This window comes from Prionailurus viverrinus, chromosome A1, assembly GCF_022837055.1.
Source record: "Prionailurus viverrinus isolate Anna chromosome A1, UM_Priviv_1.0, whole genome shotgun sequence".
Lineage (NCBI taxonomy): Eukaryota > Metazoa > Chordata > Mammalia > Carnivora > Felidae > Prionailurus > Prionailurus viverrinus.
In genome coordinates, this window is record NC_062561.1 from 203,127,332 (window position 1) to 203,151,077 (window position 23,746).

Here is a 23,746-nt window from a genome sequence, read left to right on the forward strand (position 1 = left end):
TTTTAAAAGGTTTTATATTACTCCTGTGGCTTCACCTTTTAAAGCAGAAGATGGTATAATTATCAAGCAAAGGTTATTTCACAGGGGCTGGAAGTTTGAAGCGCCCTAAGCAAATTGTCAGAATCATTTCATTCCTGACTAAATGAGAATTTTGTGACTTGTAATTCGCTTCACCTTTCTAAAAATATTAATCTCAAAGTGTTTTCAGATGGCACTGATCAAATCCTTTTTTTTTTTTTGTAAATACAGGACTATAGGAGAAAATTTATAATGAAAAACATAAATATATCTTCATTTTGCTGAATTATTCAAGATGAGACATGTTCATTCAGGCTGATAAACTAATAGTTTTTCGTGCTTTTCCCAGAGACCTAACTCACTTCCAATACAAGAGCCTATGGATTGGAATTGTCACCAGTGTTTAGAATCACAGTTTGATATAGCCAGGATTCTGCTTTTGAATGATATGGCCATGTACAGCAGAAATTACTTAAGTAATAAACTGGTCATTAGTTTCTGTTTCTATATCCTCCTTCAACTGACTTTAAGAGGTTTTGTCTCAAGTGAAGCAATCCTAGTTATTTCCATCTCTTGAAGAGAACTTAGATGTGGTTAGCTGCCTTTCTCATTAGGTGTCACATAAAAAAAAATGACACCAAATAGCCTATTATGTATATAGAGGTACTTTTGTTCTTCAAACTCCATTAAGTTCTTATAAACCTCAATTAAGTAAAAGAACAGCTAATTAGAACAGTCTGTTTTCAACAGACTAAGAACTTTGCAAGGAAGAAGATTCCAGGACCTTATGCCTAACTACTGCCTTTGCCATGTGCCCAAGCCTTAGTATTTGATCCTACACAGTAAATTCATTCATATTTATTTCAAGTAAATCAGATTAGTCCTGCTGTGATTCATACTTTATACCATGAGGCCTCTGGGAGGTTATATATTCGGGAAACATCCTCTGTAGATAGAGTAAGTCTACAGCAGGCAGGAACATGGCTTATATTCATGAAGATTCAAATTGAATCAAAACTTGTAAGTGAAATACGGAAGAGGGAAACAAAATCAAACTCTGTGACTTTAGATATTTCATTTGAATGAAATTGCAAATATTTATCCAATTTCAAGAGTTGATAAATTATCAATAATTTTATTAATAATGGAAAATACTAATAGAGATGATCATTGGTACTTAATAAATTCTTGCTGAAGAAACAAACAAATTCACACACACATATATATACACACACACACACACACACACACACACACATAACAGTATAGTTAGAGCTTAGACAGCATGGAAATATGTATTTAAAAAATCCTTCACTATATGAACAATCAACATGTGCTAAGGTAATCCTCCCCCAAAATACGTATTTCAAATGAAAAGAAGTTGAATTGCATGTTGTATTCTATGATTAATTGTATCCATTTTTTTAGTGGGGGAGGGGATTAAATCACTGTGATCAAAGTTTTAAGCTGTTAAGCAAATTCTAACTCAAGTTAAAAAATTAGTCCTTGTTTTGGATTATTTTTTGATTAAATCCCTAATGCCTTCTTCATTTATTCGTTCTAACACACTTACTGAATATCCACATTCCCTAGCCTGGAGCCATAGCAGAGATCAACTGAGATATAATTGCAGCTCATTTGCTAAAACCTTGAAAATTGCAAATATTTGCTTTTCCAAATATAATCCCAATCATTCTCACTCAACTGCAACCTACCAGAGCTCTGGGAGTGGGAAAGAGTGGATCTGTGCATACAACCCCAGCTTATTTAGGCTGCAGGTGGTGGTGAGTTTGTTTCTGAAGTTAAAATGAAACACTTGACAATTATAAATTTTAGTTGTGTGGTACTTTCCAACTTAAAGTATTTGTTTGCTCTCTCAAAATCTGGGTATGTCCATGGAAGAGAATGCAACCAGATAATGTGAACATCTTTCATGGATGTCACTGGAACTGATCAAGAATCTATTAGCCCATATTTCACATAGTCCCCTGTGCTATATTAAGTACCAAAATACAAGCATGGTTAAAAACCAAAACAAAACAAAATAAAGCGAACAACAAAAAGTGCGCTGTCCCAGGGGCACCTGGGTGGCTTAGTCAGTTGAGTGTCTGACTCTTGGTTTTGGCTCAGGTCATGACTTCACGGTTTATGGGATCGAGCCCTGGGCCAAACTCGGAGCCGACAGCAAGGAGCCTGCTTGGGATTCTCTCTCTCTCCCCGCCCACCTCCCATGCACCGGCGCATACACTCTCTCTCTCAAAATAAATAAACTTTAAAAACCAACTGCACTGTCCCAGCAGTCACATAAGTTAGGATGAGGAAGGGAAGTAAAGCAACAATGACAGGATATGAGAAGTATAATAAATGAGGATAGAGCCAAATGTGATGGGAGTCTGAAGGACAGAACAACTAGCCTGCAGTGGAGATTAAAAGAAGGCTCAAGGAGTAGGTAGCCTTTGGACTGTGGCTTGAATAACAACAGTAGTGGGGTTGAGAGTGAAGCACCTCTTGGTAAGAAACAAGTTCAGATATATGCCCAGGGTCAAGAGGGATCACAGAGAACTGGAGGATGGGGACATTTGTGGTTTGGGTGAGCAAGGTGGGAACCCAGGGCAGGCTGGGATAGGGCTCTGGAATTCCACCGCAAGTTGAAGGCTGCTCTTTAGGCAAAGAGAAAGAATCTGAAAGAATCTGATCTGATTCATGGAGGGAAACTAAGATAGTGGCAGGAAAGAGTTTCTTTTTTATTTTAAAAAAAAAAATTTTTTTTTTCAACGTTTATTTATTTTTGGGACAGAGAGAGACAGAGCATGAACGGGGGAGGGGCAGAGAGAGAGGGAGACACAGAATCGGAAACAGGCTCCAGGCTCTGAGCCATCAGCCCAGAGCCTGACGCGGGGCTCGAACTCCCGGACCGCGAGATCGTGACCTGGCTGAAGTGGGACGCTGAACCGACTGCGCCACCCAGGCGCCCCAAGAGTTTCTTTTTTAAATGAAGGAGAAAAAAAAAAAAGTAAGGATAGTGGGGTCTTCTGAATAATTAAAAGCAATAAATAATGGTCCAAAATTTATCACCAAATTATATATTAAGTAACTGAAAGATAAACTACATTATCATTCAAACAAACACTCTGCAAATTTATGTCCCTTTTTTCCTTTCTTTTCTTGGGGTCAGATCACATCACAGTGTGATCTCTGGACCTCAGTGGTTAATGCATTATTGACTTTCATTGTTCACGTGCATGTGCCCTTGATTTATGATTAACAGCACGGACCCAGCTGGGTAAATCTATTACAGGATTTGATTACGACGCTATTTAAGACTGATATTTTATCGAACTAACTCTCCAAATTAACTAATTTTTTAATGCATCAATGTACCCTTAAACCACATGTACCCAAAACAAAAATCCTTACAGCCATAAACATACTATCTTGTGTAAGTAAAAACACAGCAGAATGTCCTCAAAACTTTCAAATATAATTAAGCCCAAGAATACTTCCACTTAAACAACGCAACAGAAAAATCCCAATGACTGGCTTACCAAATTGTTTCAATTTTTATTCACGAGAGGTATTTATTTACCTGAGAGAAACTGCATGTGGCCCATATATCTCTCTCACTGCTGACAAATCAGCTTCAAGCTGTGGGTGCTTGTGCAGTTCCCCGTCATAGTTCACCTGATGGAAAGGGATGGTTTAGAAATGACTTAGGGATGGTGAAGAGAATCAAAAGAATCAAATACAAACCATCTCTTGGACAGGTGTTACCCTGCAGGTTGTGCCATAGACATTTCTCACTGAAAAATACAGAGAATACAGCAGTATATTTGCTAAAGTTCATAGGTTCACCTATGTCTAGTATAACTTACTATGCTTGAAAGGAAAATTAGACTACCTTGATATGGGGAAAAGATCAATGTTAAAAAGAACCAAGTAGTGGCTGGCAGATAATCTGAAAACTTCTAGACTGAATATCTATACTGAGAAAAAGCATTTACTTCCCCTCTGCAAATACTAGCTGTGTAAACAAAAATCCAAACTGGAAGGATTATTTTGCATAATGTTGAAGTGCAACACTGGTTAGAGAATCATTAGGAAAAGTATCCCATTGCTGGACGGGCATTCTTGGAGAGAAGAAGCCCAGTTGTATGTATATGTTCACGCCTCTGCAGCCTTGTTTATGCTCCATTGATAAATTACTGGTTTTTGATTCCAGAAAAGTAAACTGACTTGCATTCTTTTACACAATAATAAATTTGGCTTTAAAACACCACTCTAACATACTACCTTCCCATTATACTATCCAAGTTACAAAGCTATTTGATCAAGGGGTGCCAGGGTGGCTCAGTCAATTAAGTGTCCAATTTCGGCTCAGGTCATGATCTCACAATTCATAGGTTCGAGTCCCGCATCAGGCTCTGTGCTGACAGCTCGGAGCCTGGAGCCTGCTTCAAATTCTGTGTCTCCCCCTCTTTCTGCCCCTCCCCTGCTCACAAGAGAGCTCTCTCTCTCTCTCTTAAAAAATGAATAAACATTAAAAAAACACTTTTTTTAATTAAAAAAAACAAACAAACATAACAAAGCTTTTTGATCAAGGAATTTACAGAAACATGGAGCACCTGGGTGGCTCAGTCAGTTAAGGGTCTGACCCCTGATTTTGGCTCAGGTCATTATCTCATGGTTTGTGAGATGGAGCCTGCTTGGGATTCTCACTCTCCCTCTCTCTCTGCCCTTCCCCCACTAGCTCAATCTCTCTCTCTCTCTCTCTCAAAATAAATAAACTTAAAAATAATTTTTAAAAAAAGTTTACAGAAACGAACAAGATGCCTTATATAGCCAAATCCTAAAATCAACTCCACGGTTTAAAATTTTAACATGATCCTGGAAAAATAGTGAATTCTTTTATATATGCTGCTATGCCATTCTCATATATATATAAATTATGATGTTTCTTCATCAGCATTTTTCAACAAACACTTTACAACAGTGTAAGAGGAAAAGACAATGAATACAAACATTAAGGATGCTCAGTAATGAGGGACCATCAACACTGATAAAGGTTAATCATCTTCTATTTAAAACTAACCATCCATCCATGCTTTTGTTAGAAGTGTCATCATTTCAAAATAATGACTGAGCCCAATATGCTTAAGAAATATAAAAGTCAAAAAACTTTTATTTTATGATACAATGCTGCTGCCTGCAAAATCTCAGTGATGAAGCAAGACAACTTCAGTGTGAGTGATTACAGTCAAAGAGTTGCAAAAGTAACCTTGATTTCTGAAAATATGTAGAAATGAGAAACGGAGAAATTATATAGGTTTCCAAGTTAGCTCCAGAGCTAACACACAGGTCTCTCAGATCACAAGCACAGATTTCCACTAGGGCGTAAGGGCTACTGCGAACTCTGCGAGTGGGTATTTGACGGGCCTGATGTGCTTACCTGTCCACCATAATAAAATTCTTCAGAATCATTATCACCTTCAGAATCTTCTTCCACTGTACTATTTTGTCTTGACTCCTTAAATAACAGATTAAGAAAAGAATTTTAATGGTCAGATTAGCTTACCTTCTTTTGAAAAGAAAGTAGCAAGTGGCCATAATAGATAGGTCTTGTGCTTGCTTATCACATGGATTTTATATAAAAAACGTGTGTGGCGTAGTACAAGCCAAAAACAAAAGGCAGTAAGAGACAGTTTTGTCAGCGTAGTAAGCTCTATTGTACATCTTTTTAAAAAGTTCTATTTCATTGATTTTGAGTTGTACAATTTACTATTTGATGTTTACATAAAACTACGTGTCATCAACTACAACTTTGGTTTTGTTCTGATAAAAACATCTGACAAGTTCATACTGATTCAATTGTTTATTAAAAAGTTCCTCAGCATTGGGGCGCCTGGGTGGCTCTGTCAGTTAAGACTCAGAGTTCGGCTCAGGTCATGATCTCGTAGTTTCTGAGTTCATACTGATTCAATTGTTTATTAAAAAGTTCCTCAGCACTGGGGCGACTGGGTGGCTCAGTCCGTTAAGACTCAGAGTTTGGATCAGGTCATGATCTCGTGGTTTTCAAGTTCGAGCCGTACATCGGGCCCTGTGCTGACAGCTCAGAGCCTGGAGCCTGCTTCGTCTTCTGTGTGTGTCTCTCTCTCTCTGCCCCTGCCCCATTCATGCTCTGTCTCTCTCTCTCTCTCTCTCTCTCTCTCCCTCTCTCTCTCCCTCTCCCTCATAAATAAATAAACATTAAAAAAAAAAAGTTCCTCAGCATTATTTATTTATCCCTGACCGTGCTCACTTCCACTGCCAACTCTACACAATGGTATGAAATAAAAGACACTCTAACTCCAATAATATAAAAATCAAATTATGAAAATAAATATGAATTACATTATGAAGAGAACTTTCTATATACAGAAATTATTTACTTTATATTTCAGATTTCAAAAGGATGTTTAATTAAATATGCTTGAACTTGAAGTCTGAGTTTCTAATTAATGGAACCACATATGCTTTGTGTCTGAAGTTCAAACAGTAAAATTTTACCTAAAGTAACTAATGATGATATTCCCATACCCGGCTGGCTCTGTTAAAATAATTAGGAGAAAGGCAAATCCCATTAGACACAGGAATCTATCAACCCAATGTTTTGGAATCGTTTCTAAATTTCCAGACCAAATTTCTTTTTTTTCAACGTTTATTTACTTTTGGGACAGAGAGAGACAGAGCATGAACGGGGGAGGGTCAGAGAGAGAGGGAGACACAGAATCGGAAACAGGCTCCAGGCTCTGAGCCATCAGCCCAGAGCCCGACGCGGGGCTCGAACTCACGGACCGCGAGATCGTGACCTGGCTGAAGTCGGACGCTTAACCGACTGCGCCACCCAGGCGCCCCCCCAGACCAAATTTCAAATTCTTAAGGAAAACAAAAAACCTACAAAAGGGAATTTGGGTTTTATAAAATGCTAACAGATTTGGGTTTGGGGGCCAGTATTGCTAAATCTGTGGTTCTCACTGTGGATGAAGGAGAGTAGAGGGAATGATACAATACTAAGGGGCGGGGCGGGGGGGGGGGTTGTTCCGGGTGCGTAGTTTGAAAAGCAAAAAATTGTCAGTCCCGTTGCACTCATCTTGTTTTTTTTTAACACCCCAGTGTTTATTGACTGATTCTAGCAGATTTTTTAAAGGTGAGGAAGGGGTAGCAGGAATTTGTCGTTGATGTTGTTTTAACATTGGCCACTAATAATAAGACTGTATACCCATTCTCTTTGCTACCTTAGGTAAAGAGATCACCTTTTACAAATGAAATGGTAAGGGTTCCACATGCAGCTGTTAGAACTGTAAGTTACAGAAGATGCTCCTCAGTCAACTACATTACTTGACCAAATACAGAGAATAAGTTAAGCTTTGTGTGCACTTGATTTAGATTTAAGCCAGACATTCTTTCTGTTAAAGGCAGCTTCCTTCTCAGGGTTAATTCTAGGTCACTACCCTTCCCTATACTTAAGTCTCTTGGCCACAAGCCTGTGCTTCATACTCTATATGCAGTCTTTTTTTTTCTTAATTTTTTTAAATGTTAATTTATTTTTGAGACAGAGAGAGACAGAGCATGAATGGGGGAGGGGCAGAGAGAGAGGGAGACACAGAATCCGAAGCAGCCTCCAATTCCGAGCTGTCAGCAAAGAGCCCAATGCAGGGCTCGAACTCATGGACTGTGAGATCATGACCTGAGCCGAAGTCCGAAGTTCAACCGACTGAGCCACCCAGGCGCCCCTACAGTCTTAACCTAAATAGCAATGATATTAACTATAAATACAAGGTAAGTTTAAAATGTATTCTGTTTTGAATAAAGTATAAAATACTAAATGTAACCTCCATACCTCTCCATTTTCCTTCTGTAATTTTGATTTTATGGATAAGCAACAGTTAATGTCATTTGTCTTCCTTAATTCTGAAAGAAAGTTATAAAACATCATTTATAAAACATCACTTTAGTTTTCAGCAGGCTATTTATCAAATATTTATAAGTTTCAGTATAAAAACACACCTCCGGTGATTCTCTCTTTGCCAAAAGATTAAGGAATGTTTTATAATTATATTATGTTAGGAAGTTACATGATATATAAGCTATTCTGATTTTTTCATTGCCCATCAAAATACGGTCAAACCAAAGTGCCACTACACAGACCCCTTCAGCTCTCATTTATGTATTTCGTGGGATCTACATTGCCTTAAGTAAGCTTTTTAAATATTCATTTTGTCTACCAGTGTCATTATGCATGGAATATTTTCATAAGAGCGAATATCAACACAATGCATTTAAACAGGGCTTTTTTAAAGTAGTGTAAATTTATGTGTTTAAAAAACTGTTGAAAAACAAACTAATGCAAGTTAGACAGAAAATTTGTATGGGACACCAGATTTATAGATGCTAAAGATAAATATCTGTTACATGGGCTAAAAGAACAAAAATAAATAAATAAAGCTACCTATAGCCAAGAAAACATTAATCTAGAGTTTAAAAAAACAGTATATTCCTATTACCTGTTGCTATCCGGTGGAAAATTATTGGAATTGGCTCCGTAGTAACTAATACGTCTTCATCATTTTCTGAACTTGACACATACGTATTATCTGCAAAGAAATATGGACAATTACAGGCATGGTAACCAAAAAAAATACACCCTTTATTAAAAAAAGTTAAATTATATCCACATCGCTTCCATCACTCAGGAAGCACATACTACTGCTCCGGTTAATCTCAGACAAAATTAAGTATACGTGATTTATCACAAATTTACGTGTGATTTAATTTTAAATGGCGTCTTCAAAGACACTTGTGTCTCCTAGAGAAATACAGACTGCGGATAGAGACTGTTCCCCAAACAGGAAGCAGATACTGGGAGAAAGCTAAAACAAGAACATTTGGTGCAATAAAAAAATTCAATATCAAGTCATTAAAAAAACTGAACCAAAGCCTTGGTTGAAAATCATACCTCCATATTACTCTAATGTATATTTTTAAATGATATTAAGTCTCACAATTCTTCTTCTTCCATAAATTAATTCCATTAAATAATACTAAGCAAGTTGAATGCACAGAAAATATTAAATTATTCCACAGCTTTTTTATTATTTGTTTTCTCCAGAAAAAAATATTTTAATAAATTTAGGATTTTTCCCTAAAAATACAGTTCTTTGTGTATATAATATAACACACAGCCATTTATTCTACTTTGTTCATTGACAATTACTGCGCATCTGTGAGACCGCTGTTGGTTACCAAACGCTTCACCAATTCATTAATTATGGTCCTATAATACTCTCATTGACACGGTATAAAATATAAAAAGTGTAAAATATTCCCAACAAATAATAGAAACCTGTTATCAATTTCTGCAAAAGGAAATGAGCATTCTGACAACTGACTGAGTACACGATAAAAGATCTTGAGCCAAGTTTTCATAATATTGTGTCAGTACAGTGAGAACACGATCTTTAACTGATAGATATCAAAGTCACTACTTTATTTGCAAAGAAACATCTGCACTGTGTTTAGACCTTGAGTGCAGTGAGTCGAGAGTGATATGTGTTCACAGCATAGTCTCAAAGACTCTCAATAGACATAAGGCTTTACTAATAATTCTGGAAGGTGAGAGGAGAGGAATGTGGATTAGATTTGAAACAAAACAGGTTTGCCTCATTACTTTGTTTTAATTACAAATTTTGCCTTGTTTCACTTTCAAGTAGCATTGAGGAGGGTGTGAGATTTTTGTGTTTATCAAGTGGGACCACAGATTAACAAACAGGTTTAATATAAATTTGTTTTAATTACTGTTTCATCACATTGGTTGAGACTTTGACCGTTTATCTGGAGTCTCTTCTGTCAATAACCTCATACTCTGAGGTGAAGAGTAAACCCCTCTATTAAAGCCAGTATTTCAATTTCTTAAACCCTCATTCAGAGGGTTACTGATCCAAAGTTATTTGCTACTGAATCAACTCCATTAGTTTTTCCCTGTAGATAATGTATTCCTTGAAGCAAACTTATGGAGAAAAGGAGTATTAAAAACAAAAGTGAGCATTAAAGCAAAAAAGTAATAGCTAACCACCACCTAGAAGGGGAGATCCCCAAAAATCCACAAAGTGCACACAGTATCATGCAGTATCTCAGTGTCATGGACGGGAGCATTTTACTAAATCTTTAAGAGGAAAGTAAATTAGGGCATTCTGTTTATGAAAACAAGGAAGTGAATAACTCAATTTAATGGATCCAATGGCTTAGGTGGTGTTGACACTACAAGGCAGTCAGCTTTGATTCAAGAGAATGTAATTTGAATTGAACGAATGAACACACGTTGCATAATGCTTTAAGACAGGATTATGCAGTCAAACACATCATTTTCTAAGAGATTTTTTTTTTTTTTTTTTACCAGTTTGTATCTTGATTAGTGTTTAGGCATTTGAACACTTTCAATTTCTGTTTCTGGCTAAATTTACCCAAGCCAAAATGTTTTCAGGTTTCATGCCAATATCTATTAAATCATCATTACAACATCACAGGCCCGATCAAAGAGATATATATACCCGAGTGAAAAACAGGAATGTAGGACAGTAGACAAAGCAAATAAAATCTAGACCCAACTACCAACTAGCTATCGATCCCTTTTAACTAACCCATGGTTGCTTTAGTTCTAAAGTGAAGGTCTGCAGATGCTCTTTGAGGATCGTCCCAGCTGTATGAATGAATTCTGTTTTCTCTTTTCGTTGTTCTTTAAATAATCATTTCTAAACCTTCCTCAAACTATTTTGACATCTGTAATAATAAAATCATCTTTGTTTAGACATGAGAAAGTAGGACATAAAAAGGATAAGGAATGCATTTAAGGTAACAGAATGAGTCAGTGACTGAATAGAATGTTTTCAAACTCAAATTCCTTCTCTGGAATTCTCCCACTTGACTCCAGAGGTGCCAATTCCCATCCCCCCCCCCCCCGAAAATTCTGAGGACAGCTAGGTTCCTTAACGTGTAAGTTTTGTAGGGACCTATAGATTGTTATTAAAGGCTGTTAACAATGTGACTATTTTCTCTTCCCTGCCCTACCAGACTATGCAAGCCATTACTGGGACTTCCATGGACGACTGGGGCAAGATGGGTAGAGAGCTATGAGAAAGCATCTGTGAAACTATTGTTTCCATTCTATTTCAAAGGCAACATAATTTAAGCCAAGTCATTCCATTATTCATTACTATGTACCTTCAGAAAAATAATACAATTATAATAATAATTATATTGGCTTTGTAATAGAATCTGGATATCTCCCCTGAGTGTTATATTATATAATATTTATACACTTCATATCAACCTTCAAACCAATCAACTATTATCCCTATTTTAAAGATGGGGAAGCCAAAGCTAAGAGAAATCAAACAATTTGCCCAAATTATTTAAGTAATTAAGGGGCGGCTGGGTGGCACAGTCAGTTGAGTGTCCAACTTGGGCTCAGGTCTTGATCTCGTGGTTCATGAGTTCGAGCCCCATATCGGCTCTCTGCTGTCATGCAGAGCCCCCACTTCAGGTCCTGTCTCCCTCTCTCTGTCTCTCCCCTGCTTTCTTGTTCTCTCTCTCTGTCTCTCAAAAATAAATAAACAAAAAAAATTACACATGGCAAATAAGTGGTAAAACTGTCTGAATTCAAACATCAGTTCTTTGCTATGCTTTTTTTAATATTAAAAAGCTGTCACTCAACAATCGCAATATCTTGTAAAACATAAAAAAGGGATGAGAAAATTCACACCCACCAGTAGGTGAGCCTCCTAATTAAAGGTGGGAACTGATGAGAAAAAATTCTGCTGTTCTGTTCCAGTGGAGCCAATTATCTGTGACTTGTAATATATTTGCCTCCAAAAAGCAAAAATCTGTCTACAGTATAAATTCCATAAGGAAGCACAAGTAAACCAGAAGGTTGCTCTATTTCTTCGCCGCATTTAAAAAAGCCCACATATCATTTAACATTGCATTTATGAACATGTTAAAGTATACTTAATGCTCAATAAAGATCTTCTTTGTTCAAACAAAACAAAACTATGACATGAATTTCAATAGGTGGCACAGGTTACTTAATACATTAAAATTATGAAGTGATAAATCTGTTCCTAAGGAAATAAACAAAGTGCCATAATCCTGAATCTGGAGGATTATGCTCATATATTTCCACAGGGCAAAGCAAATTCCAAATTTTCAAAGCTAGATGATGAGCTAATCATTCAACCATATAATCCAGAGAAAGTAGGGAGGGAAAAGACTGAGGAACATTAGCAGAAGGAACTAATGAAGTACTACCAAGATTACTGATAGTAATTACTATCAAGACTTAGAAATTTTCAAAAACAACATAAAAAGCTATCTGTTTGAGTTGATTTTTACAATAAGTAAACTCTGGGGGAGAAAAACCAAAAGGAGAAAAAGACAAGAACAAATGTAAAACAATAGGTACGAGACAGGAGAAATAACCACAAAGAGGCAGATTTTCAGATGTACAGGCCGAATACGATAAAAAACTTTTTGCTACAGAAGTTGGGACATTTCACCAACACAGTGAGCTTTCATGTTTAAAAGTGACTAAGAAACAGAAAAACAAAACAGACAATAATCACGGCAGAAAAATAACAACTGCCCCAGAACCATCCCTGAAGAGATGCCAGGCTCTGAGAGATTTGCTGGCATGTTCTAGCAAATGCCAAAGAATAGCTGCATTTCTTCAGCAATGCCAACTCTTTAACAGCAAAATATATGGCAAGATGCATACGGTTCTTATGGATCAACATTAAGATGCCTGCTAAACAACCTTGTTGTTCAAAGGAGAAAGCATACGTGATACCTCAATAGATGTTAAGCAAGAATTTGATCAAGACTTACAACTCATTCTTAAAAAAAAAAAAAAAAAAAAAAAAAGACTTGGTAAAAGGAGAAAACTAGTTTTCTGAAAGTAGATGGAAACACGCTCACTAATTTTGGAAAAGAAGGACAAAGCTGCCAACTTTCACAATCATCATTAAAAATTATTCTGGAAGTTCTAGCAGTGTAATGGCAGAAAAGACACAAGGATGAATACCGGGAAGGGAGAGCAAACGTAATTTGTATGCAATATTAGCTACCTGAGAAATCAAGTGTATTAACTGAACTTTTAATACAAATAAATGTAGATTAAAATTTAATAAAATGGGTAAAATATTGTCATAGTAACACTTTGAATTTTTTTTTAATGTAGTAATACGAAGAACACTCCATAAAAATAATTCCCACTGTTTCTTTCATACAAGTGACAGGAATCAGAACTAAATTACAGACTTGGTTTTACCACCAAACTGCATGTCCTTGGGAAATACTCTTTACCCTCTCTTGACACATTGCTTCAATTATAAATGGTCACGATAGCCTCTGTTCTGCTTAAACACAGACTGGAATTTAGAGTCTATTCTATTATGTGTATGAAAATACTTGGTATACGGTGTACTGGTTACATCAGCCAATTCAAAATTCTACCCCAAAATGCATTAATCTCTCTCACACCAAAACTTGTGTTTTTTACACTCCTTTTATTTTTAGAAATGAAATTATAGTGGAAATTCGCTACAGACTTTTTCCAAGAAGGGAACTTATTTTTAAAAAGCACAAATGATAACTAGTGTTTTAAGTTTCAATTTTTGTATATTGCATTTCCTAAAGGGGCTACCTCCCGCACAGAGAGGAAAAAGCCAATGATACCTCTTGGCCACAAGAGGGAGCTAAACATTTGGCTCCCTTCGTTATTACTAAGGGCATCTTCTGCCCTATTTCCTGTGCTACAGAATAATTCACTTACTGTCTTCAACGTGGCTTTGATTTGTGGCATTACCTCTATCACTCTGACTTCAAGTCCTCTCATGACTGACATCTCTAGGAGCTGCCTCAGATGAGAAGCACAATAATTATAATATTCACAACACTGGAGCTTTTATTTTCCTAACACACTTAGCAAACATTCAGTACCAAAAACATCCTATACCATAAGGGAGAGAGCTGATTACAAAATCTTCTACAAAAAAATTTTTCTTTGTAAATACTTCTTGTGTTCCTTCTTCCAATGAAATCTGTTTAGAACTCTTTTTATACTACTATTAAAAAAAAATAGGCCATCTCTTTAATAATGAATAATTCCCCTTGTAAAACTGTACAAAAGTTTTAAAGACTAATATGCTTAACATATATGGAGATCATAGCAAAATAACTGAAACTGTAGTTTATGACTTACAAAATTATTTTTAAATGTAACATCTTGTCTTATAAAAAGATTAAATGCATGATGCAAACAACCACAAAAAATACTAGCATGAATGGTAAAGAAATAAGTTTTACATCTTCATACTATCTTATGAACTAACCATTTTTAAAAGTACTCAAAGTATGTATCATCAAAATTGCCTATAGCAATCTAGTCATTTTACACAGAAAAATATGATCCAAATCATGCAGAGTATGTGAATAAAATGGCTAGATTTGAATAAGAATTGGAATTAGGTTTCTAATTTATGACACCGACAGATCACAACAGTTAGTTTGGTGACCACCTGATTTTATTAAGTCAGAATGCTGGAGTAAAACATATATGAAATACAGGCAGTTAAAATTTGCTATTCTTTGGGGCGCCTGGGTGGCTCAGTCGGTTGAGTGACTGACTTCGGCTCAGGTCATGATCTCACGGTTTATGAGTTCGAGCCCCGCATCAGGCTCTGTGCCTACAGCTAGGAGCCCGGAGCCTGCTTTGGATTCTGTGTCTCCCTCTCTCTCTGCCCTTCCCCACTCATGCTCTGTCTCTCTCTGTCTCAGAAATAAATAAACATTAAAAAAAAAATTGCTGTTCTTTGCCACAAAATATGATAAACAATAGATGCTTGCATTATACTCTTTTCTCCGAGGTAAAGTAATCAGGTTGTATTTTTTTCTGCATTAAGTCTACAATACTTATGTTCTTATTCAAGATAAAATTACAGATATCACTTGTGAGGAAAATACTAAAGAGAAACATCTTGTTTACGTATCTGAAAATTGTCATGACTAAAATGTTGGCATACACAGCTTGGGCTCTGATGAGATTACATGTGTCTAGAAAACAGGACTGACCATGGCCTAGAAGAAAAACCCTTGTTTGACTGATACAAAAATGGATCTGCAGTGGTCTTACATTCTGTTTTCTAGGGAGAAGTGTTTGTGGGCGTAGTAATATATTTCAAGTAACAGACACTCAGTGAGACTACATAAACAAGATACCTAGCCTAGTCCAGTGGTACAGTCCATAGACTCTGGTCTCCTGGGTTCAAAACCCAGCTCTTCCTCTTACTAGCTGTGTCATCATTCATGAGGAAAAAAGTGATGCTATGGTAACAATGTCATAGGATCATTGTCAGAATTGTTTAATGAGACATATACTTAGAGAAATGAAGACAGGACTATTTTTTGCTATTACTATTATTTTTACCTATTATTTTAGCTGCTATCCTTACCTATTATTTTTACATTATGAGAATTCAAATGATGTTTCAAAGCCAACGACTGAACCAGTTCAGAGAATCTTCTTTTTTTATTTGCAATGAGAAAAATATATATAGGCTGAAGCCATACATGGGCTCAAGTAAACTATTTTTCATCAGGAAACTATTTTGATTCTGGACTGCATCTCAGGGTAAGACATGTATCTCACAGGCAACCAACAGAATTTTTCTGGATCTTTAAGTCTTCCCCTGCCAACGCTTCACTCCCAGATATATTTATATACATTTTCCATCTCCAAAAGAAAAAAAAAATATTCAAAGAAACCACGACACAAGTATTTGTAATAAAAACAGAAAGAAAAAAAAAGCATACCTGGGTAATCTTCAGATACATGTACTGAATAGGATACACTGTTAAAACAGGAAAAAAGAGAAAAGAAAGGCTCAAGTTACTGCTAAGGAATATATGTTTTTACAAAATAAAAACCGTCATATTACCCATTCATTTTTATAGATGAACAACTAACATCCAAAACAGATTAGAAAGAATATTTTGATTTTTGACATCGGAAACTTACAGAGTTTTAAGATATATTTTCTGTGAGTGTAAATGATTTTTGAAGTATCGTTCTTCCCACAGTGGTACTTTGAGTACAGACAGGTCCTTTTAATCTCAGCAATATCTAATATTCCCTAATCTATGATCACTTGTGTCATCTGCTCAGATTTTATCAAATCACCTTCTTTTAACCCAAAATAAAGTATTCTTTCTGTTTGGTACGGCAGTCCAGAATTTAAACATTTGTTTTTGATATTGCTTCTCCACAATCTGCTGTGATTCTGAAACACGTCCTTTCTTCAAAGACTTAACAAAATGATGACAGCGTAACTCATAGTTGTTCATCAGCCAATCTCTCATCGTCACGACATAGAATAACCGAACTATCTCCAGACCTCAGGAGGACTGGGTTGCCTTAAAAACAATTTTTAAATTGCATTTTAACAATTTCACAACTCCTTCCCCAGTAACCCTACTGCCTTCAGGTATTACCTCAATGACACATGGGAAGCTATCACGATTACTTCTCCACTTTCCTCTCTCTATCAGCTAGACTGTGAGTCTCTTGAGGTTAGGGTCCGTGTCTATTTTATTTTTAGCACAGTCCTCTATTTTACTGCATGACACACAGAACATATTCAATATTAGCTTTCTGAAGATTGGTGGAACTGCCACCTGCCAGAGAAAAGTCAAAATTTAGTTTAAGTTCAGCCAAATTAACTGCCTGTTAACACAAATCAATTCTCTTTGAAGGAACAAAAAAAATAGAATCTCTGCAAAGTATCATTTACAAAGTGAATCCTGTAAGATTCAAATTACTTGACATATGAACAAACAGGAAAATCTAACCTATATTCAAGGGAAAGTTTGACCCAAGTGCTGGAATCAGCCCACAATGATGTTAAAAAAGTTATAAGTATGTTTACGGAGGTAAAAACGAAAAATCCAATCCGAAGAAGAAAAAACAGATCATCAGGGTCTTTTGGACACTAGTAAAAGAGCAAACATTTTGTATAACTAAAGTTTCAGGAGGTAAAGAGAGAGAAAATACTGCAGGAAAAAAAAAAAGGGGCTGGCAATTTCCCAGTTTGAGTCAAAGACTGTTGTACAGACTAAAGAAGCCCAGAAAACCCCAAACAGGTTACACGCAGAGAAAGCTACATCCAGGTGCACGTGGGCAAACTGCTGAAAACCAAATATAAGGAAACATTTTTAAAAGAGAAAAAACTGACACTATACACATAGGAAAACAATAAGAATCAATGTTTCATAAGAAACTGTAGAGGACAGAGGACAATAGAATCATGAAAAGCTGGGGGAGAACTATGAACCCCGAATTCTACATCCAGGCCACGGATCTTTAAAAATGAAGATAAATTTAAAAACTTACAGATGAAAGAAAATTGTGGACGTCTGTGCCAGCAAACCTAAGGCAGAAAAAATCCCAAAGTTCTCCAGGTGAATGATATCAGAAAATCAAATATCCAGAGAGAATGAAGAGTACCAGAAATTGTAAATATAAAAGACTATTTTTCTCTTACTGTTTTAAAAATACATGACTTGTTTAAAGTAAAAATTCTAACACTTCACTGTGGGATTTATGACATATGTAAATGTAATACACATGACAATTATAGCATAATGTCTGGGAGGGGTTAAATGCTCTTATGTAGTTTCAAGGTTCTTCTATCTTATTCAAAATGGGATAATACTAACCCTAAACAATAACTTCTAAGAAAAGTTAAGGATATACACTGTAATCTCTAGAACAACCACAAAACAAAGAAACAAACAAGCAAACAAACAAACAAGCAAACCTTAAAAAACAATAGCAAGGATTGCATTAAATGTGAATGGACTAAAAGGCAAAGCCAGCCAGAATGGATTTAAAAAAACAAGATCCAATTCTATGCTGTCTTTAAGAGATCCACATTAAATATAAAGGCACAGATTCAAAGTAAAGGAGGGAAAAGTTATACCAATGCAAATGGTAAGCGTAAGACTCACATGTTTAAATCAATAATGAAGACTTCAAGACAAAGATACAAAGAGATCATCATAATGATAAAAGGGTCAATTCATCAGGATGAAGGCACAACAATCATAAATGTGTATGCACCTAATAACAGAACTTCAAAATACATGAGGCAAAACTTGACAGAATTAAAAGGAGAAAAGCACAACTCCACAATCACAATTTGAGTAATTGATAGAACTAGACACCCCCCACCCAAATCACTGAAGACCGAAGATCCAAAATACATTTTAATTACTGTAGAATATCCTTTTCCTTTCAGATACACATGGATGGAACGTTCACCAGAAAAGATCATTCACTGTGCTATAAAACTAGTCTTAGTAAATCTGAATGAATGGATGGTTGTGGTTCACCATAGTCCATATCCTGGGTTTCCTGACTCATCTAGCTCTTATAACTGACTAAGTCATAAGCCCTCAAAGAGCCACTGCCTTTTAGAATTTGTGACTGGACTTTGGGCAATGTGACTATGGCCACAGGCAATGCAACCCCTCCAGGCAAGCCCAAGTCTCCACCAATCAAATCCCTGGCCTGCTGCTTAGTCCCTGTAAAGAGATTAGGCAGAGACAAAAATGAATAAGGAAGTGAGAAGGAAAACAAGATGGTTTGTAATGAGACCAAATACTGATACACGGCTCTTTCATAAAGCATATTTAATTGATCAATGAATTCAAAAAGCATTTCTTGGTAACCTGATAAAAGACAAACACTATGTTAACGTCAACTACGATTTAGGTAGAAAAATCAGGAGATGATTTTGAATGATTAATTCAGGAGGAAACAAAGAATATAAAACAAGGAATATGATAGACATGGGAACTTAAACATTTTAAAGCACAACAGTATTTTTTTCTTCTCATTTTTATATAATTATAGGTTCATATGAAGTTGCACAGATAGTTGAGAGAACTCCTGTAGCCTTCATCCAGGTTACCACATTAATGACATGTTATATACATACAGTACAATATCAAAAGCAGGATATCAACATTAGGTAAGGGGAGTATAGCTCTATGTTATTTTATCACATTTGCATCATGTACCACCACACATCAAGCTACGGAACTATTCGATCATTCAAGGATTTGCCTCGTGCTACCCTCATTAGAGTCAAATCCATCTCCCTTCACCTCAACATCCTTAACCCCAGGCAGCCACTAATCAATTCTCCATCTCTATAATTTTGTCATTTCAAGAACATTATATAAATGGAATCACAGAGTGTGCCATGAAGCACAATAGTATTTTGAGGCCAAATGAGTATTGTGAAAAAAACTGCTATGATTGGCAATATGTAGGATAGACTGAAGAAGAGGGAGACTGGATTCAAAAGCTACCGTAGTGGCAAAATATGAGCAACGATCAGTGGGGAGGTATGTAACGGGGAGGAGAAAACGCAGGAACAAATGGCAGATGTTGGAGCCCAGCCAAGAGACCAGCTTTGGAAATCATGGCCCTGAATCAAATGCCAAGAATTAAAAGATAAAATAACCATGCCAGTGATGCCTCAAACAAGCTGGGGGAAATATACACTATGACCTCAATGAATTTATTTGCCCCACAATTCATCTCCTTAGATAATGAAACTATACTGTGTAGAAATGAAATTATTGACGATCAAGGTAACCCTTCATCTGGCAGTACTATGTGACAGAAGACTGGGATCTTGCCAGAGATTATACTCAGTACTAAACTGAATTAATTCCCAACAGCCTACCATCTCAACCAACAACAGTTGGCTCCATTTCTAATCCAAATGAATGTATAAATCCAAAATGAAACCTTAATACGTTCCCATGTCTATCTCCAATCAGGAAGCCTGTTGCAGTCATAGCCACAGAGATCCTGGATACCAGCCTTACTAGCTGAGTGGCATAAGAAAAGTTATTTCAACACGCTCAGATTCAACCTCTTTTCAGTAAAATGGGAGAATCCAGAACTACCATATAAACCTGCTGTGATGATTTAATGGCTTAACAGGTGTGAGGCCCCCAGGACAACGCCAGACACATAGCAGCAGGTGCCGAGTAATTCTAGTCAGCTTCCAGTACAAGCAATGAAAATTTAGAGAAACGAAATTTTACATGAATGAATGTTTTATGGGGGAACTCAATTTACTTGAAATCACAATGTGTTCCATTTATCGGAGACCAAAACTAACACTGACGCTTTTACTTTATGGTAGCGTTACCCTCATGATGTTAGGAGACATTTCCATGTTCTTGATCATACCTGATTTTTCAAAGACAAAATAGAAAGCAAAAGCCCAGCAAAATGACTCATCAGCTCCTGTGCTATAGCACTTTCTTGGTAGCACACCAGAAGGAAAATCACCAGGGCTGTAAAATCCAAATCAGTTTCACTCTGTGGCTTACAGAGTTCTTAGGGAAACAATCTAGTACAAGCAGACACGGATGATTAAACTAAAGGACCTAATACACAGGGCCAGAAAAAGAGAAAAAAGGCAAAGAACCAAGCTTAAATAGATATAGGAGTAAGGGTATAATAGTATATGTATAGGCTTACATAGCATGTGCTGCACATGCTAAATACTAAAGCAGCCAAAATTATCATGAGGAAACGAAAGGGGAAGGCGAACAGGAGAAGGAAGAAAACCGTGGAGCAAGCTCTGAATTCTGATTCAGGAAAAAATGGCTTCAAAATTTTAGAATATGTTGAATTACAATTACACCGAGGTGCTTTGCCAGAGAAATTTAAGGTGGTCGTTATGCGGTCAATACTACATGCAACATAAATAAAATGGCGGCTTCCATCCCTTATTCCTCTGAAAGCAACTGTCCCAACTAAAGACCTCTCTCTATTGCCACAAGCCTGTAAGGGAGCTCCTGGGGGAGCCCTCAGATGTGTGTTCACTATCTACCTAATCCTGTATTTTGTTTCTCTATTTGTTTACTCCTGTAATTACAAGCATTCGTAAGGTCATTCTTCTATCTAAACTCACCACTCACTCCATTATCATCCTATTTCTCCTGAAATGCCTGCAAAGAACTAAGAATAGGAGTTTATATCTAGTCCCCAAGTTCACAGATATAAGGAAATTCTTTAAGAACAGTAGGGAGATGATGAAAAGGGCAGTTTTATCATAACAGGGAAGGGAACTCGGGTGTGAAGACAAAATGACTTTAGATTCCGAAGACCTCTCAGAGGTACTGGATTCAGTGGCTGTATTTTAATTGTTGGCCCCATAACATTTCTGATACCTCAAACTCAAGAATCTTGCATCCCGAGCTCATACTTTCTCAACTACACCCGGGGGTTTTGACAGAGCAAGCAAAACCCAGAATCTCACCAGGTCTTTTACCTTACTCTCTAAAACAGTTTCTCTGGGAAGCCAGTCCTTACAGCTCCTTTTCCTCCCAGTTAGATCACTTTTAAAATTTACGTGGAAAAAAGAAAAAAGCAAAATCAGAAACTCACAAAAAACTGCAGCTACTGGCAAGCAACCCTCCATCCTGGCTACAATGCTTACGAATACAGGCCTCAACTCTGTATGTTCACTTGCAAGACAACAGCTTAGACCTGAGGGTGTATGTTCCCTACCCCACTCACAGACCCACTGCGACCTCACCAGAAGAAAATTAACTCCAGCACCTGTCTTCCCCAATGTCCCAGTGTTACAGGGTGAAAAAGACACCGTCCAGCTATCCATCTCCTCAACCAACTCCTGCATCTCAAGCCAGACGGTGACTTTTGGCATGCTAGAAGCTCATTTTGCTCCTTGGATGCCATTTGCTTCCCAAAAGATTCATTATCGCATTTATTATCAGTTTTACCTTCCATAAATATTTTCTAAATATCCAGGCCAACCAGCTATAGCACCTTCGTTATTTACCATTATTCGCTACCAATTGTTTTGTCATTTATCCAGGATTAGGAATTTCTAGGGCACTCTTTCCTCTTTACTTAAAAATCCTCACATCACCCACATCCATATGGACAACGTTGAGCTGCATATGGTTCCATGACCTCATCTTCCCTTAATTTTAGCTCACCAGATCCATGGCTATCCCTTGGACCTTGACTTGGAGTGTAACTGCTCTCCTTCTAAAATCTCAACTCGGTGTCCCACTTTTTGGCCACAATTTTATAACTTTTCAGGCCTCAGTCCTTTATTCCTGCTCACTGAAACCCGCCAATCCCCATGCTTTCTTTCACTCTTTGTGCTCTTTATGGTCCCTTCAAGCTTCTTCTTCTTCTTCATGTGACTGTAGAGACCCAACTGCTCTCTCCACACCATCTTCAACTCCTTCATGGTGTACCCCTATTTTGCCCATGCCGACCACCTACCAGACCTGTAACCACCAAACCATAGATAAGTCATATCTGGCCTTCTCAACTCCCTAGACCTGGGCTCTGAATGCCCCTGGAGAGGACAGTGGGACCAAGCCCTCTGGAACCCCTGCAGATATGGAGTGCTCAATGCCAGTTCTGCACAACTTTGCCCAGTAACCCTTCATATACTCTTGTGTTTTTTCTTTTTGGTAGTTTTTTTTCAAACCTTCACAACTTTCCAACGTCCTGTAACAACGTGCCCTTTCAACTATCCGCATGAAGATAAAACAGAGCATCATATGGCTACTCCCGCAGGGCATTTTCATCCTTTCTCCTACTAACCACCTATAAGTTAATACTTTTCTCCTCCCACCCAGGAAGATGGAAATGTCTGTGTTTTTATCTAAGACTGGTCCATCTACTTGATTTATAGATCCCGTAAATGAAGGCTCCATCTGGGACCTTGTTCCACAATTTGAAATTAATAAAAAATCTATAATTATGAAAGTGTTAACAATTTACCCACAAAGATATTAATGGTAGCACTGTTAAAATGAAGAAGTACCCAGAGAAGCAAAAATGTCAAAAATTGGATTATGTAAACTATTCTGTACATACAATGCAACACCAGGCAACTCTGAAAAGGTAATGGTGTAAAATAACATGTAATGAAAGAGACATGTGTTTCCAGTACATTAAGGTACATATGAAAATTTAGACAGCTACAACATATTTTTGTTAAAAACACATAGATACATATTTACTACAAATACATATTCATAGAAGCATGGCTTGAAAAATAATGACAAATTTCAACATTTCTTATCTCTTGGTGTTTGGATGAAAGGGAGCTTTATCTTTTGTATCTGTATTGTTTCAATCTTATAAAAAGTATTAAATAAAAAGAGGGAAAAGCTAGTAATTTTTACCTTGTAGCCTTTTCTTATTATCACTCTACTTTCCTTCTTAAAATCAAGTTTTTGCAAAGAGTCATCTAAGCCCTTTTTACTACCTACCTACTGGCAAATGTACATTCCAATCTGGCTTCCACCCCACCAAAATTCTGCTTCTTCACAACATCCCTGGTCTTTTTTTTCCCCGCTAGTCCTTTTCTTACGCAAATTCTCTGATGCATTTAATAAAAATAAAGATATCGTGAAACCCTCCTTCCTTAGCTCCCAAACTCCATCTCTCCCTGGGGTCCCTCTGGTATTTGAAGATGCTCTTCTTAATTTCTTCACTTACAATATTTCAAATTTCATGCTGCTTTCATATTTCAATGCTTTCTATCCATGCTGACTGCTCTATTTT

The 23,746-nt window shown here is 36.9% G+C and overlaps 1 protein-coding gene across 3 annotated transcripts in view; it reads right to left on the reverse strand.

Annotated features, from left to right (window-relative positions):
- The window catches only part of PARP8 (poly(ADP-ribose) polymerase family member 8), a 183,916-nt gene that overhangs the window by 66,420 nt on the left and 93,750 nt on the right, over window positions 1–23,746 (reverse strand). For 2 of the 3 annotated variants that reach the window (XM_047850835.1, XM_047850824.1), the window contains exons 4-8: window positions 15,919–15,956; window positions 8,559–8,648; window positions 7,895–7,965; window positions 5,465–5,542; window positions 3,605–3,699 (exon numbers count right to left, since the gene is read on the reverse strand). In XM_047850835.1, the coding sequence (XP_047706791.1) occupies window positions 3,605–3,699; window positions 5,465–5,542; window positions 7,895–7,965; window positions 8,559–8,648; window positions 15,919–15,956 (372 nt within the window). Of the gene's footprint in view, window positions 1–3,604; window positions 3,700–5,464; window positions 5,543–7,894; window positions 7,966–8,558; window positions 8,649–10,691; window positions 10,714–15,918; window positions 15,957–23,746 lie in introns of those variants that run through there. The other variant, XM_047850841.1, reaches the window with a different exon arrangement.